This window comes from Neophocaena asiaeorientalis, mitochondrion (genome assembly GCF_003031525.2).
Source record: "Neophocaena asiaeorientalis mitochondrion, complete genome".
NCBI classification, from domain to species: domain Eukaryota; kingdom Metazoa; phylum Chordata; class Mammalia; order Artiodactyla; family Phocoenidae; genus Neophocaena; species Neophocaena asiaeorientalis.
This window is the reverse complement of record NC_026456.1, coordinates 2,448-15,635: the sequence shown is the minus strand read 5'-3', so window position 1 is coordinate 15,635 and position 13,188 is coordinate 2,448. Positions and strand designations below refer to the sequence as shown.

General features: G+C 40.7%; 13 protein-coding genes across 13 annotated transcripts, besides 23 other annotated features; 1 reads left to right on the top strand and 12 right to left on the bottom strand. All coding sequences in view use genetic code 2, as the record gives it.

Moving 5' to 3' along the window:
- Positions 1–162: part of a D loop that runs on past the window's edge.
- Positions 163–230, top strand: a tRNA (tRNA-Pro).
- Positions 231–300, bottom strand: a tRNA (tRNA-Thr).
- Positions 301–1,440, bottom strand: CYTB (cytochrome b). The gene has a single exon. It carries the CDS (start codon positions 1,438–1,440, stop codon positions 301–303), a length of 1,140 nt encoding a protein of 379 aa, YP_009121458.1.
- A 4-nt stretch (positions 1,441–1,444) lies between these two features.
- Positions 1,445–1,513, top strand: a tRNA (tRNA-Glu).
- Positions 1,514–2,041, top strand: ND6 (NADH dehydrogenase subunit 6). Its single transcript has one exon. The coding sequence runs from the start codon at positions 1,514–1,516 to the stop codon at positions 2,039–2,041; it is 528 nt and encodes a 175-aa protein (YP_009121457.1).
- ND5 (NADH dehydrogenase subunit 5) lies at positions 2,025–3,845 on the bottom strand. The gene has a single exon. It carries the CDS (start codon positions 3,843–3,845, stop codon positions 2,025–2,027), a length of 1,821 nt encoding a protein of 606 aa, YP_009121456.1.
- Positions 3,846–3,915, bottom strand: a tRNA (tRNA-Leu).
- Position 3,916: 1 nt separating this feature from the next.
- Positions 3,917–3,977, bottom strand: a tRNA (tRNA-Ser).
- Positions 3,978–4,045, bottom strand: a tRNA (tRNA-His).
- ND4 (NADH dehydrogenase subunit 4) lies at positions 4,046–5,423 on the bottom strand. Its single transcript has one exon. A coding segment is annotated over exon 1 (1,378 nt).
- ND4L (NADH dehydrogenase subunit 4L) lies at positions 5,417–5,713 on the bottom strand. The gene has a single exon. The coding sequence runs from the start codon at positions 5,711–5,713 to the stop codon at positions 5,417–5,419; it is 297 nt and encodes a 98-aa protein (YP_009121454.1).
- Positions 5,714–5,783, bottom strand: a tRNA (tRNA-Arg).
- Positions 5,784–6,130, bottom strand: ND3 (NADH dehydrogenase subunit 3). Its single transcript has one exon. A coding segment is annotated over exon 1 (347 nt).
- Positions 6,131–6,199, bottom strand: a tRNA (tRNA-Gly).
- Positions 6,200–6,984, bottom strand: COX3 (cytochrome c oxidase subunit III). Its single transcript has one exon. A coding segment is annotated over exon 1 (785 nt).
- ATP6 (ATP synthase F0 subunit 6) lies at positions 6,984–7,664 on the bottom strand. The gene has a single exon. It carries the CDS (start codon positions 7,662–7,664, stop codon positions 6,984–6,986), a length of 681 nt encoding a protein of 226 aa, YP_009121451.1.
- On the bottom strand, positions 7,634–7,825 carry ATP8 (ATP synthase F0 subunit 8). The gene has a single exon. The coding sequence runs from the start codon at positions 7,823–7,825 to the stop codon at positions 7,634–7,636; it is 192 nt and encodes a 63-aa protein (YP_009121450.1).
- A 1-nt stretch (position 7,826) lies between these two features.
- Positions 7,827–7,894, bottom strand: a tRNA (tRNA-Lys).
- A 3-nt stretch (positions 7,895–7,897) lies between these two features.
- COX2 (cytochrome c oxidase subunit II) lies at positions 7,898–8,581 on the bottom strand. The gene has a single exon. It carries the CDS (start codon positions 8,579–8,581, stop codon positions 7,898–7,900), a length of 684 nt encoding a protein of 227 aa, YP_009121449.1.
- Positions 8,582–8,649, bottom strand: a tRNA (tRNA-Asp).
- A 7-nt stretch (positions 8,650–8,656) lies between these two features.
- Positions 8,657–8,725, top strand: a tRNA (tRNA-Ser).
- On the bottom strand, positions 8,717–10,270 carry COX1 (cytochrome c oxidase subunit I). The gene has a single exon. The coding sequence runs from the start codon at positions 10,268–10,270 to the stop codon at positions 8,717–8,719; it is 1,554 nt and encodes a 517-aa protein (YP_009121448.1).
- Position 10,271: 1 nt separating this feature from the next.
- Positions 10,272–10,338, top strand: a tRNA (tRNA-Tyr).
- Positions 10,339–10,405, top strand: a tRNA (tRNA-Cys).
- Positions 10,403–10,437: an origin of replication.
- Positions 10,438–10,511, top strand: a tRNA (tRNA-Asn).
- A 1-nt stretch (position 10,512) lies between these two features.
- Positions 10,513–10,581, top strand: a tRNA (tRNA-Ala).
- Positions 10,582–10,586: 5 nt separating this feature from the next.
- Positions 10,587–10,655, bottom strand: a tRNA (tRNA-Trp).
- ND2 (NADH dehydrogenase subunit 2) lies at positions 10,656–11,697 on the bottom strand. Its single transcript has one exon. A coding segment is annotated over exon 1 (1,042 nt).
- Positions 11,697–11,766, bottom strand: a tRNA (tRNA-Met).
- Positions 11,767–11,769: 3 nt separating this feature from the next.
- Positions 11,770–11,842, top strand: a tRNA (tRNA-Gln).
- Positions 11,840–11,908, bottom strand: a tRNA (tRNA-Ile).
- Positions 11,909–11,913: 5 nt separating this feature from the next.
- ND1 (NADH dehydrogenase subunit 1) lies at positions 11,914–12,870 on the bottom strand. The gene has a single exon. It carries the CDS (start codon positions 12,868–12,870, stop codon positions 11,914–11,916), a length of 957 nt encoding a protein of 318 aa, YP_009121446.1.
- Positions 12,871–12,872: 2 nt separating this feature from the next.
- Positions 12,873–12,946, bottom strand: a tRNA (tRNA-Leu).
- Positions 12,947–13,046: 100 nt separating this feature from the next.
- Positions 13,047–13,188, bottom strand: part of an rRNA (16S ribosomal RNA) that runs on past the window's edge.

The following is a 13,188-nucleotide window of genomic DNA, read 5'->3' as shown; positions in this document are numbered from 1 at the left end:
ACAATAATACATAGCATGTATATATATATTTATAAAGAAAGACTAAGACAGTAGTATGTATATGTTTATATACATGGTAGTTGCAGTAGAATGGTTTGGAGCAGGTTGTTTTTAATACTGACATGGTACTGCAGTATTTTAATAATTATATATAAGTTGTATTCAAGGAGTAGTTTATAAAGAATTCCAGCTTTGGGTGTTGGTGGTGAGGTTTAAATGTCTCTTCCTTGAGTCTTAGGGAGGAGTGGGGTTCTCCTTTTTCGGTTTACAAGACCGAAGTATTTTATATACTACAAAGACTCTTCATTTTAGGAGTTTGTTCTCAATAATGCTGGCTGTTGGTATTAGCACTAGAATTAAAAGGAAATATAAGATAGATGCTAATTGGCCTACGATAATATACGGGTGTTCTACAGGCTGACCTCCGATTCATGTTAGGGTTAAGAGGTCTGCAATTAAAGTTCAAAATAGGAGTTGGCTAAAGGGCCGAAATATCATGCTTCGTTGTTTGGAGGTTTGGAGTATTGGGACTAGTACTAGGATGAGGATGGAAAGTAGTAATGCTAGTACTCCCCCCAGTTTGTTGGGGATTGATCGTAGGATTGCATATGCGAAGAGGAAATATCACTCTGGTTTAATGTGTGCTGGAGTGCTCAGTGGGTTTGCTGGGACATAGTTATCAGGGTCACCTAGAAGGTCGGGTGAAAATAAGGTTAGTGTTAGTAAGGTCAGGATTAATAGTAGGATACCTAGGATGTCCTTGATTGTATAATAAGGGTGAAAGGGGATTATGTCTATGTTGGACGGAATTCCTGTGGGGTTGTTTGAGCCTGTTTCGTGGAGAAATAGTAAGTGGACGATTATTAGTGCTGTAATGATGAATGGGAGAATAAAGTGGAAGGCGAAGAAACGTGTTAATGTTGCTTTGTCTACAGAGAACCCGCCTCAGATCCACTCCACTAGTGTGCTGCCAATATAAGGGATTGCTGACAAGAGGTTTGTGATGACGGTAGCACCTCAAAATGATATTTGCCCTCAGGGTAGAACGTAGCCTACAAATGCGGTGGCTATGACTATTAGTAGTAGGAGTACACCAATATTTCATGTTTCTTGGAATATGTAGGAGCCGTAATACAGGCCACGTCCGATGTGGATATAGAGGCAAATGAAGAACATAGAGGCTCCGTTTGCGTGGAGGTATCGAATGATTCAGCCGTAATTTACGTCTCGACAGATGTGTGTGACTGATGAAAAGGCGGTAGAGGTGTCTGGTGTGTAGTGTATTGCTAGAAATAGGCCTGTTAGGATTTGTATGATCAGGCAGAGGCCTAGTAAGGAGCCAAAATTTCATCACGAGGAGATGTTTGATGGGGCGGGGAGATCGATAAGTGCGTTGTTAATAATTTTTATTAGTGGGTGTGTTTTTCGGATGTTGGTCATTAGGGTTCTCATAGTTGAATTACAACGATGATTTTTCATGTCATTGGTCATGGTTGGAGTCCATGTGAGAGTAATGATAATATATGCTGTTTTTATTATAAGTGTTATTTTTGTAATTAGTCTTGTGGGGGTTTCATCGAAGCCTTCGCCTATTTACGGGGGTCTAGGGTTGATTGTGGGTGGTGCTGTGGGGTGTGGAATTGTTTTTAGTTTTGGGGGCTCATTTCTAGGTTTGATAGTGTTTTTGATTTATTTAGGGGGAATATTGGTTGTATTTGGTTACACAACGGCTATGGCTACCGAGCAGTACCCTGAAGTTTGGGTTTCTAATAAAGTTGTGTTAGGGGGGTTTCTTTTAGGTTTAGTTGTAGAGTCTTTAGTGGTGTTTTGTGTTTTGGGAGGGGAGAAAGTGAGTTTTGTGTTTGAGTTTAATGGATTAGGGGATTGAGTTATTTATGATACGGGAGATTCTGGGTTTTTTAGTGAAGAAGCCATAGGTATTGCTGCTTTATATAGTTATGGTACTTGATTGGTTATTGTTACCGGGTGGTCGTTGTTTATTGGTGTTGTGGTTATCATGGAAATTACTCGGGGTAATTAAATAGTAATATGACAAGGGTTATAGTGATGAGAAAAGATAGGAAGTACAATTTGATAAGGCCTTTTTGGTTTGAAGTTAGTAAGGAGGCCTTTAGTTGGATAGAGGTTATGGTTTTTGGTAGGATAATTTCTGTTCAGGTTAGGTCTAGTAGAGAGGTTGCGAGTTTTTGGCCTATTGTTAGGATTAGGTGAGGAGGTAGGCGGTGTATAATAGTAGGGAAGTAGCCTAGTAGGGTAGAGAAGTTGGTAAAGTTTGATAGGTGAGGGTATTTTAGGTTTTTTGAATAGGTGTTGATTTCGAGTGCGATGATGAAGCCTAGAGTTGTCACTATTAGAGCCGTTAGTTTTAGATGTAAGGGTATGGTTATTAAGGGGGTGGTTATTGGGGGTATGTTGTTGGAGAGGATAAACCCGGCAAAAATACTTCCGACTAGTAGGCGCTTAATGGGGTTGATTAGTGCGGGGTTGGTTTCATTGATGTTTATGAGAGGGGAGAAGCGGGGTTGTTCTAGTAGAGTGTAGAAAATGATGCGAGTGCTATAGACAGCTGTTAGGGAGGTGGCAATTAGTGTTAGTAGTAGGGCTCAGGCGTTGGTATAAGACGAAGTGGCGGCCTCGATAATGGGGTCTTTGGAGTAAAATCCTGTGAGGAACGGGACTCCTGTTAGTGCGAGGCAGCCAGTGATGAGGGCGGTTGTAGTAAAGGGAAGGATTTTGTATAATCCTCCTATTTTTCGGATATCTTGTTCGTTATTTAGGTTGTGGATGATGGAGCCGGAGCACAGGAATAGCATAGCTTTAAAGAAGGCGTGTGTGCAGATGTGCAGGAATGCTAGATGAGGTTGATTGAGGCCCACAGTTACTATTATCAGACCAAGTTGGCTAGAGGTGGAGAAGGCAATGATTTTTTTAATATCATTTTGGGTTAGGGCGCAAATGGCTGTAAATAAGGTGGTAAGGGCGCCTAGGGAGAGTATTATCGTTTGGATGGGTTTGTTATTTTCTATTAAAGGGGAGAAGCGGATAAGTAGGAAAACTCCTGCTACAACTATTGTGCTTGAGTGGAGTAAGGCTGAGACCGGGGTGGGACCTTCTATTGCCGAGGGTAGTCAAGGGTGTAATCCGAATTGGGCTGATTTTCCAGCTGCGGCTAGTGTGAGTCCTATAAGGGGGAGGTTTGAGGGGTTTTGGCTGAGTACAAAGATTTGCTGTAGGTCTCATGAGTTTGTGTTGGATAGGAATCAGGCTATAGATAGAAGAAACCCAATGTCCCCAATGCGGTTATATAAGATTGCTTGAAGGGCGGCCGTGTTGGCATCTGTTCGTCCGAATCACCAGCCAATTAATAAGAAGGATATGATTCCGACTCCTTCTCATCCAACGAGCAGTTGAAAGAGGTTATTGGCTGTAACTAGGATGAGTATAGTAATTAGGAAAATAAGTAAATACTTGAAGAATTGGTTGATATTAGGGTCAGAGTGTATATACCATATTGAGAATTCTATAATTGACCATGTAATGAATAATGCCACAGGTATAAATATGAGTGAAAAGTAGTCTATTTTAAAGCTGAGGGTTAGTTTAAAAGTGTGGATAGTAATTCAGTGTCAGTTTGAGATAAGTATTTCTTGATTTGTGTGGATGAATATGGTTATGGGGATTAGGCTAATGATGAAGGCTGACAGGGTCATGTTTTTCACATAGTGTTGATAGTTGCTGTTTTTATAGAGGTTTGTACTAGATGCCATAATTGGGGTGATCAGTATGAGTAGTGTGAGTAGGGTGGATGAGGTGAATAAGTCTATTACTTTTATTTGGAGTTGCACCAAGTTTTTGGTTCCTAAGACCAACGGATAACTGCTATCCTTTAAAAGTTTGAAAAAGCCACATTGTTAGGTGTGGGTGGCATGAATTAGCAGTTCTTGCAGTACTTTTTCGGTAAGTAAGAAGTTCTATCTTCTGTTTTTAGCTTCACGGACTAATGTTCTTTTTAAACTATACTTACAATAAAGGGGGCCCAGAATGATCTTAGGGCTTAGTGATAAGAGTAGAAGAGGAATGATGTGTAAAGCTATTAAGGCGTGTTCTCGTGTAAAAGAGGGGGTGAGGTTGTTAATATGGTGGGTGTGTTTACCGCGTTGTGTTATGATTAGCATATATAGGGAATAGAGGGCTGTGATTACGACATTTGTTCCTATGAGGATGATGGTGAGGTTTGATCATGAGAAAGTTGACATAATTACAAGCAACTCTCCGATCAGATTGATGGTAGGGGGTAGGGCGAGGTTTGTTAGAGATGCCAATAGTCATCAAGCAGCTATTAGTGGGAAGAAGATTTGTAGGCCTCGTGCTAGAATTATAGTTCGGCTGTGGGTTCGTTCGTAATTTGAATTTGCTAGGCAGAATAGTATGGAGGATGTAAGACCATGGGCAATTATTAGAGCGGAGGCCCCTATGTAACTTCAGGGAGTTTGGATGAGAATAGCTGCGATGACGAGTGCTATGTGGCTGATTGAGGAGTATGCGATTAATGACTTTAGGTCTGTTTGGCGTAAACAGATAGAGCTAGTTATAATTATTCCTCATAGGGATAGTGCGAGGAATGGGTAGGCTATATGTCCTGTTAAGGGGTTGAGGATAGATGTAATTCGTAGTATGCCGTAGCCTCCAAGTTTTAATAGTACGGCTGCAAGTACTATTGAACCTGCAATAGGGGCTTCTACGTGTGCTTTTGGTAGTCAGAGATGAAGTCCATAGAGGGGTATTTTTACTAGGAAAGCCACTATGCAAGCTAACCATATGAAAATATTAGATCATGAGGTGGGTAGTGGCTGGGTTCAGTACTGTAATAGAAGAAAGTTGAGAGTGCCTAGTGTGTTTTGTAGATATGTTAGTGTCACTAGTAAGGGGAGGGATCCTATAAGTGTGTAGAACAGGAAATAGAGTCCTGCGTTGAGTCGTTCTGCTTGACTGCCTCAACGGGTGATGATAATGAGGGTGGGAATTAGTGTAGCTTCAAATATAATATAAAATATGATTAGTTCTATGGCAGTGAAAGTTATGATTAAGAGGGTTTGTAATACAATTAGTATTGTAATATAAAGTTTTTTTCGGGTGAGGGGTTCTTTTAGGAGGTGCGACTGGCTTGCTATTAGTATTAGCGGGAGAAGTCATATTGTTAGTATTAGTAGTGGCGTAGAAAGGGGGTCAGAGAAGAATATTGAGGAGTAGTTGAGACTATTGTCGTTGAATTGATTGAGTAGGAGAAGGCTTGTGAAGCTAATTAATAGGCTGTGAGTTGTGGTGTTGATTCAAATAAAACTGTTTTTTGATAGTCAGGTCAGAGGTATTAATATAATAGTAGGGATGATAAATTTTAGCATTGGAGAAGATTAAGGTTTTGTACGTGGTCGGTACCGTATGTATTGGAAATTATAACTAATAGGGCTAGTCCAATAGCTGCTTCGCAGGCTGCAAATACCAAGAGGATAATTGGTGCTATGTTGGCTAGGGTGAAGTGTGAGTTTAGGATGGTGAGGGTTATTAGGATGAACAATGATAACACCATGCCCTCTAGGCATAGTAATGCAGATATCAGGTGGGATCGATACATTAGTAGGCCCGTAAGAGATATAGTAAAGGCTATTAGGATGTTAATGTGGACTAAAGACATTTGGTACTTGTGAATTTAAATCACAGTCTAGTGGGTCGAAATCACTTATTTTACTTTAAACTAAGTATCATATTTGTCTCATTCTAGACCTTTTTGGGTTCATTCATAGGCCAGACTAGCCGCTAGAAGGGAGATTAGGAATAAGGTTATGAGAAGTATAGTTTTTAGGTTGTTTGTTTGAATTGCTCAGGGTAGGGGGAGTAGGAGAGCAATTTCTAGGTCAAAGAGAAGAAAGGTAATCGCCACTAAGAAGAATTTTATGGAGAACGGTAGACGAGCAGACCCTATTGGGTCAAAACCGCACTCGTAAGGACTAGTTTTTTCTGCATATGTGTTTAGTTGGGGGAGTCAGAAGGCGATGAGTATGAGTAGTAAAGCTAGAGTTGTATTTGTTAGCAGTGTTAGTAGGAAGTTTATTGTTCTTTTTCGGGGTAGACCGAAACCAACTGATTGGAAGTCAGTTGTACTAATTAATACTAAAAGAACTATGAGCCTCATCAATAGATAGATACATAAAGGAACAATCATACGACATCTACGAAATGTCAGTATCAAGCAGCGGCTTCAAAGCCAAAGTGGTGGTTTGATGTGAAGTGGAATGTCAGTTGACGTATGAAGCAGATAATAAGAAAAGTCGATCCGATGATGACATGTAATCCGTGGAAGCCTGTGGCTACAAAAAATGTAGACCCGTAGACTCCGTCTGAAATTGTAAATGGAGCTTCATAGTATTCTGATGCTTGAAGGAGGGTGAAATAGAGGCCAAGCATAATTGTGATAAGAAGGGCTTGGAGTGTATGTTTGCGGTTTCCTTCTATAAGGCTATGGTGAGCTCAAGTAATAGATACGCCGGAAGCTAATAACACAGAGGTGTTGAGAAGTGGGACTTCTAGTGGGTTTAAGGGATGAATGCCTGCTGGTGGTCAAGAACCACCTAGTTCAGGGGTAGGGGCAAGACTTGAGTGATAGAAGGCTCAAAAGAAGCCCGTGAAAAATAGGACTTCTGATAGAATGAAAAGAATTATACCATACCGAAGCCCCTTTTGGACGGTTGGGGTATGATGGCCTTGGAAGGTGCTTTCTCGAATAATATCTCGTCACCATTGGTACATTGTTAGGGTGTTTGTAAGTAGGCCTAGAGTTAGTAAAATTGCTGAGTTGAAGTGGAATCATATGACTAAGCCTGATGTTATAAGAAATGCTGAGAGGGCTCCTGTAAGGGGTCAAGGACTGGGGTTTACTATGTGATATGAATGTGTTTGGTGGGTCATTATGTATTGTCTTGCAAGTACAAGCTTACTAGTAGGGTAAATACGTAGGCTTGGATTAAGGCTACGGCGAACTCAAGGATGACTAGTAAAGTAAGGATAATGAATGTAATGAGGGCTGTAGGTAGACTGATACTTGTCAATGCTAGGGTTGCACTTCCAATTAGGTGTAATAATAAGTGGCCTGCTGTGATGTTGGCTGTTAATCGTACTGCTAAGGCTAAGGGCTGAATAAACAGGCTAATAGTTTCGATTATTACTAGTATAGGGATTAGAAAGGTGGGGGTGCCTAGTGGTAAAAGGTGGGCTAAGGATGTTTCTATTTTGTTGCGGAAACCCATGACGACGGTGCCAGCTCATAGAGGGACAGCCATGCCTAGGTTTATTGAGAGTTGGGTAGTAGGTGTAAATGAGTGGGGTATTATTCCAAGAAGGTTTGTAGAGGCAATAAATAAGAAAAGTGAAATAAGCATGAGAGATCAGGTTTGTCCTTTGAGGTTATGTGTGATTATTAGCTGTTTTGATGTGAGTTTAGTTAATCATTGTTGGATAGCGACTATTCGATTGGTGATTAGTCGATTTGGTGTTGGGAATAATAGGGCGGGGAATATGATAATTAGGGTGGTGATGGGGATGCCCAGTATTACTGGGACTACGAAAGGGGCAAATAGATTTTCGTTCATGTGTGATTTCAGGGGGCTTGTTGTTCTTGTATTTTAGTAGGTGTTGGTTTAGGGGTGGGGGAGTAGAGGTGTTTTGAGATTTTTAGTTGGAGTAGCGCGAAGAGGGTAAAGATCATAGAGAGGATTGTTAGAAGTCATGTGGATGTGTCTAGTTGTGGCATGTCATTAAGGGGAGCCTGTAAGTCCCAATCTTTAACTTAAAAGGTTAACGCTAGTTTAGCTTCTTAATGAGATTATAGTATGGATGCAGATCATTTTTCAAAGTTCTCTAAGGGTACTAATTCGAGAACGATTGGTATAAAACTATGATTTGAGCCACAGATTTCTGAACATTGCTCGTAGAATAAGCCTGGTCGTGTTGATATTAAGGTTGTTTGGTTTAGGCGTCCAGGGATTGCATCTGTTTTTAGGCCTAGGGAGGGCACAGCTCATGAGTGTAGCACGTCTTCGGAGGAGACTAGTATTTGGATTGTTATTTGTATAGGTAAGACTATTCGATTGTCCACTTCTAGTAGTCGTAGTTCTCCTGGTTTTAGGTCTGATGTTGGGATTATGTAAGAGTCGAAGTTTAGGTCTTCATAGTCAGTGTATTCGTAGCTTCAGTATCATTGGTGGCCTATTGTTTTTACAGTAAGAGAAGGGTTATTAATTTCATCTATTATGTAGAGGATTCATAGGGAGGGTAAGGCAATTAGAATTAAAATGGTGTCTGGGAGGATAGTTCAAACCATCTCTACTTCTTGGGCGTCTATTGTGCTGGTATGTGTTAGTTTGGTTGTAAGTATTATGGTGATGATATAGAGGACCAGGGAGCTAATTAGGAAAATAATTATTAATGTATGATCATGGAAGTGTAGGAGTTCTTCTATAATGGGTGATGTTGCATCTTGGAAGCCTAGATGAAAGGGATATGCCATGGAGATATACAGAATTTTCACTTGTGACTTAACTTTGACAAAGTTATGTAAGGCTTTACTAATATCTCATTTATAAAGAAAGACATAGTGATTATGGTGTTGGCTTGAAACCAATTAGAGAGGGTTCAATTCCTTCCTTTCTTGATCATTTGGGTTGACATATGTCGGCTCCTCAAATGTATGAGAGGGTGGAGGACATCCATTTAATCATTCAAGGTTTGTGGAGGTGAGGTCTACTGTTAATACTTCTCGTTTGGATGTAAATGCTTCTCAGGTAATGAAAATTATTAGTATAACTGCTGTTAGTGAGATGAAAGAGCCTATTGATGAAATGGTGTTTCATGTTGTGTAGGCGTCTGGGTAATCGGAGTATCGACGAGGTATTCCAGATAGGCCAAGGAAGTGTTGTGGGAAGAATGTTATGTTAACACCTACGAATATAATCACAAATTGGGTTTTTGTTCATGTTGGGTTGAGTGTATAGCCTGAAAATAGTGGGAACCAGTGGACAAAGCCCCCTATAATGGCGAAAACAGCCCCCATTGAAAGCACATAGTGGAAGTGGGCAACTACGTAGTAGGTATCGTGGAGGATAACATCTAGGGATGAGTTAGCTAAGATAATACCAGTTAAGCCACCTACTGTAAATAGGAAAATAAAGCCCAAGGCTCATATTAGAGCAGGAGATCATTTGATGTTCCCTCCATGAAGCGTTGCTAATCAGCTAAAGACTTTTACCCCTGTGGGGATAGCAATAATTATAGTGGCTGATGTAAAGTATGCTCGTGTGTCTACGTCTATTCCGACTGTAAACATGTGATGAGCTCATACAATAAAACCTAGGAAGCCAATGGAGACCATAGCCCACACCATCCCCATATACCCGAAGGGTTCTTTTTTTCCTGAGTAGTATGTTACGATGTGCGAGATTATTCCAAAACCAGGTAGAATTAGAATATATACTTCGGGGTGACCGAAAAATCAGAATAAGTGTTGATATAGGACAGGATCACCCCCTCCTGCAGGGTCGAAGAAAGTTGTGTTTAGGTTTCGGTCGGTCAATAGTATAGTAATCCCGGCTGCTAGGACGGGTAGTGATAGTAAGAGTAACACTGCCGTAACTAGGACGGATCATACGAAAAGAGGTGTTTGGTATTGGGTCATAGCAGGCGGTTTTATGTTAATGATGGTTGTAATGAAATTAATAGCCCCAAGGATTGAAGACACGCCGGCTAGATGCAGAGAGAAGATGGTAAGGTCCACTGAGGCCCCTGCGTGTGCTAGATTTCCCGCTAGAGGGGGATACACGGTTCAGCCTGTGCCTGCACCGGCTTCGACTACGGAGGATGCCATTAGTAACAGGAAAGAGGGAGGAAGCAGTCAGAAGCTCATGTTGTTTAGACGAGGGAATGCTATATCAGGAGCTCCGATTATTAAAGGAACCAGTCAGTTACCAAACCCTCCGATTATAATGGGTATTACTATGAAAAAGATTATCACGAAAGCATGAGCTGTTACTAACACATTATAGATTTGGTCATCTCCGATAAGTGAGCCAGGTTGACCCAATTCAGCGCGGATTAATAAGCTTAGGCCGGTACCTACTATTCCTGCCCAGGCACCAAATAGTAGATATAGAGTACCAATGTCTTTGTGATTGGTAGAGAATAGTCATCGGTTTATGAACATAGGTAAAATGGCCGAGTAGGCATTAGACTGTAAATCTAAAGACAGGGGTAAAAATCCCCTTTTTGCCAGGTCCTGTAGTGAATAATCATTTTGAATTGCAAATTCAAAGAAGCAGCTTCAATCCTGCCGGGACTTCTCCCGCCTTTTTTTTCTCGCGGCGGGAGAAGTAGATTGAAGCCAGTTGATTAGGGTATTTAGCTGTTAACTAAAAGTTCGTGGGAGATGTATCCCTCCAATCTAGTGAGGATTTAGCTTAATTAAAGTGTTTGATTTGCATTCAATTGATGTGAGATATGGTCTTGCAATCCTTATTAAGCAGGGGTTAAGTAAGATTATACTTGCTTAGGGCTTTGAAGGCTCTTGGTCTAATTTAACCTAAACCCCTATAATAGAATATAATATGTTGGTGTGAGAGGTAGAAGTATAGTGGATAATACAATTGCTGTTGGTAAGAGAGTTATTTGTTTTGTAGGGTGGAATTGTCATTTTATCTTTATGTTGTTGGTAGAGGGAAATAGGGTTAGTGCTGTGGAATAGGCAAGGCGTATATAGAAGTATAGGTTGAGCAGGGCTGTGACAGCTATAAGGGTTGGTAAGATAAGGGTGTCATTTTTTGTTAGCTCTTGAATAATCATCCATTTGGGTATGAATCCTGTGAGTGGGGGGAGTCCTCCTATGGATAGTAGGGTGAGTATGGTGAAGGTTGTTATAACAGGTGTTGTATTTCATGTTTGGGACAAGAGCAGTGTAGTGGTGGTAGTGTTTTGGATGAGTAGTATGAATATAGTAAAAGTTATAATAATATAAATTAATAGATTTAGTAGGGTGAGAGTTGAGTTATATAGTAGGATAGAGGTTATTCAACCCATGTGGGCAATTGACGAATAAGCTATGATTTTTCGAAGTTGTGTTTGGTTTAGTCCTCCCCAGCCTCCAATGAGGATGGATAGGAAAGATATGGTAATTATTAGGTGTAGGTTGATTGATGGTGAGATTTGATAGAGGATTGAAATAGGTGCAATTTTTTGTCACGTGAGAAGGATTAATCCTGTGGTTAGAGGGATGCCTTGTGTGACCTCTGGTACTCAAAAGTGGAAGGGTGATAACCCTAGTTTAATGGCCAGGGCTATTGTTATTAGAGCAGATGCTGTTGGGTCGAATAGCTTTATGATGGTTCATTGGCCGGAGTGTATTAGATTAAGGATGACTGCCAGTATGAGTAATGTGGATGCTGTAGCTTGTGTTAGAAAGTATTTGGTTGAGGCTTCTGTGGCTCGAGGGGATGGTTTTTTTATTATGATGGGGATGATAGCTATCATGTTTATTTCTAATCCAATTCAGGCAAATAGTCAGTGAGAGCTAATTATTACAATTATTGTACTTAGGATAAGAGTTATTAGTAGAGTAATGGAGATGAGTGGGTTAATTAGTATGGGAAGGGTATGAACCAACATTTTCGGGGTATGGGCCCGATAGCTTAATTAGCTGACCTTACTATATAGATTATGGTGTGATGTGGTAGCACGGGGAATTTTGAATTCTCAGGAGTAGGTTCGATTCCTATTATTCTAGAAATAAGAGGGCTCAAACCTCTATTATTTACTCTATCAAAGTAATTCTTTTGTCAGACATATTTCTTAGGTCTAGGCTTGTGGAGGAATGCCCGCTGTTATAATGGGTAGTGAGACGTGTCATATGCAGAGGGCTAGTGTTAGTGGAAGAAAGTTTTTTCAGAGTAGGTGTATTAATTGGTCATATCGGAATCGAGGGTAGGATGCTCGAATTCATAGGAAGGATATTGTTAATAGCAGGGATTTGATGATTAGGTTTATTGTGCATAGTTCTGGCATGTGGGGATTATGAGATGTGCCTAGAAATAAGATAGTTGTGAACATATTTATTATAATAATGTTAGCGTATTCTGCTAGGAAAAAGAGGGCGAAAGGACCTGCTGCGTATTCTACATTAAAGCCGGATACCAGCTCTGATTCTCCTTCTGTGAGGTCAAAGGGGGCTCGGTTGGTTTCTGCTAGGGTAGAGGTAAATCATATTATGGCTAATGGTCATGAGGGGAAGAGTAGTCATAATTTTTCTTGTGTGGTACTTAGTGTTGATAGGGTGAAGGAGCCGTTTATTAAGAGTACTGATAGTAGAATAATGGCTAATGTTACTTCGTAAGAAATTGTTTGTGCTACTGCTCGTAGTGCTCCAATTAGAGCATATTTTGAGTTGGAGGCCCATCCTGATCATAGAATGGAGTAGACGGCTAGGCTAGACATTGCTAGTATGAATAACACTCCTAGGTTTATGTTGATCAGGGAGTGTGGTATAGGTAGAGGGGCTCACATGGTGAGGGCCAGGGTTAGTGCGAGTACAGGTGCGATGATGAATATAGTGGTGGAGGATGTAGCTGGTCGTAGGGGTTCTTTAGTAAATAGCTTAATTGCGTCGGCAAAGGGTTGTAATAGGCCGTATGGACCTACGATGTTTGGCCCCTTTCGGAGTTGTATGTAGCCTAGGATTTTGCGTTCAACTAAAGTAAGAAAAGCAACAGCTAGGAGGATAGGGAGAATGAGTATTAAAATGTTAATTATAAACATTTGTTGGGGAGAGGATTTGAACCTCTGGGTATAAAGGCTTAAGTTTTATGCAATTGCCGTACTCTGCCACCCCAACAAAGCCCTGGTCTCGGGCATAATATATTTGCGCTAGTTTATTAGGTTAAGACGGAATCACTAATTGTTTAAAGGCGCTTTTTTGAAGTTGGCCTTATTTCTCTTGTCCTTTCGTACTAGGAGAAATGCGTAATAGATAGAAACCGACCTGGATTACTCCGGTCTGAACTCAGATCACGTAGGACTTTAATCGTTGAACAAACGAACCCTTAATAGCTGCTGCACCATTAGGATGTCCTGATC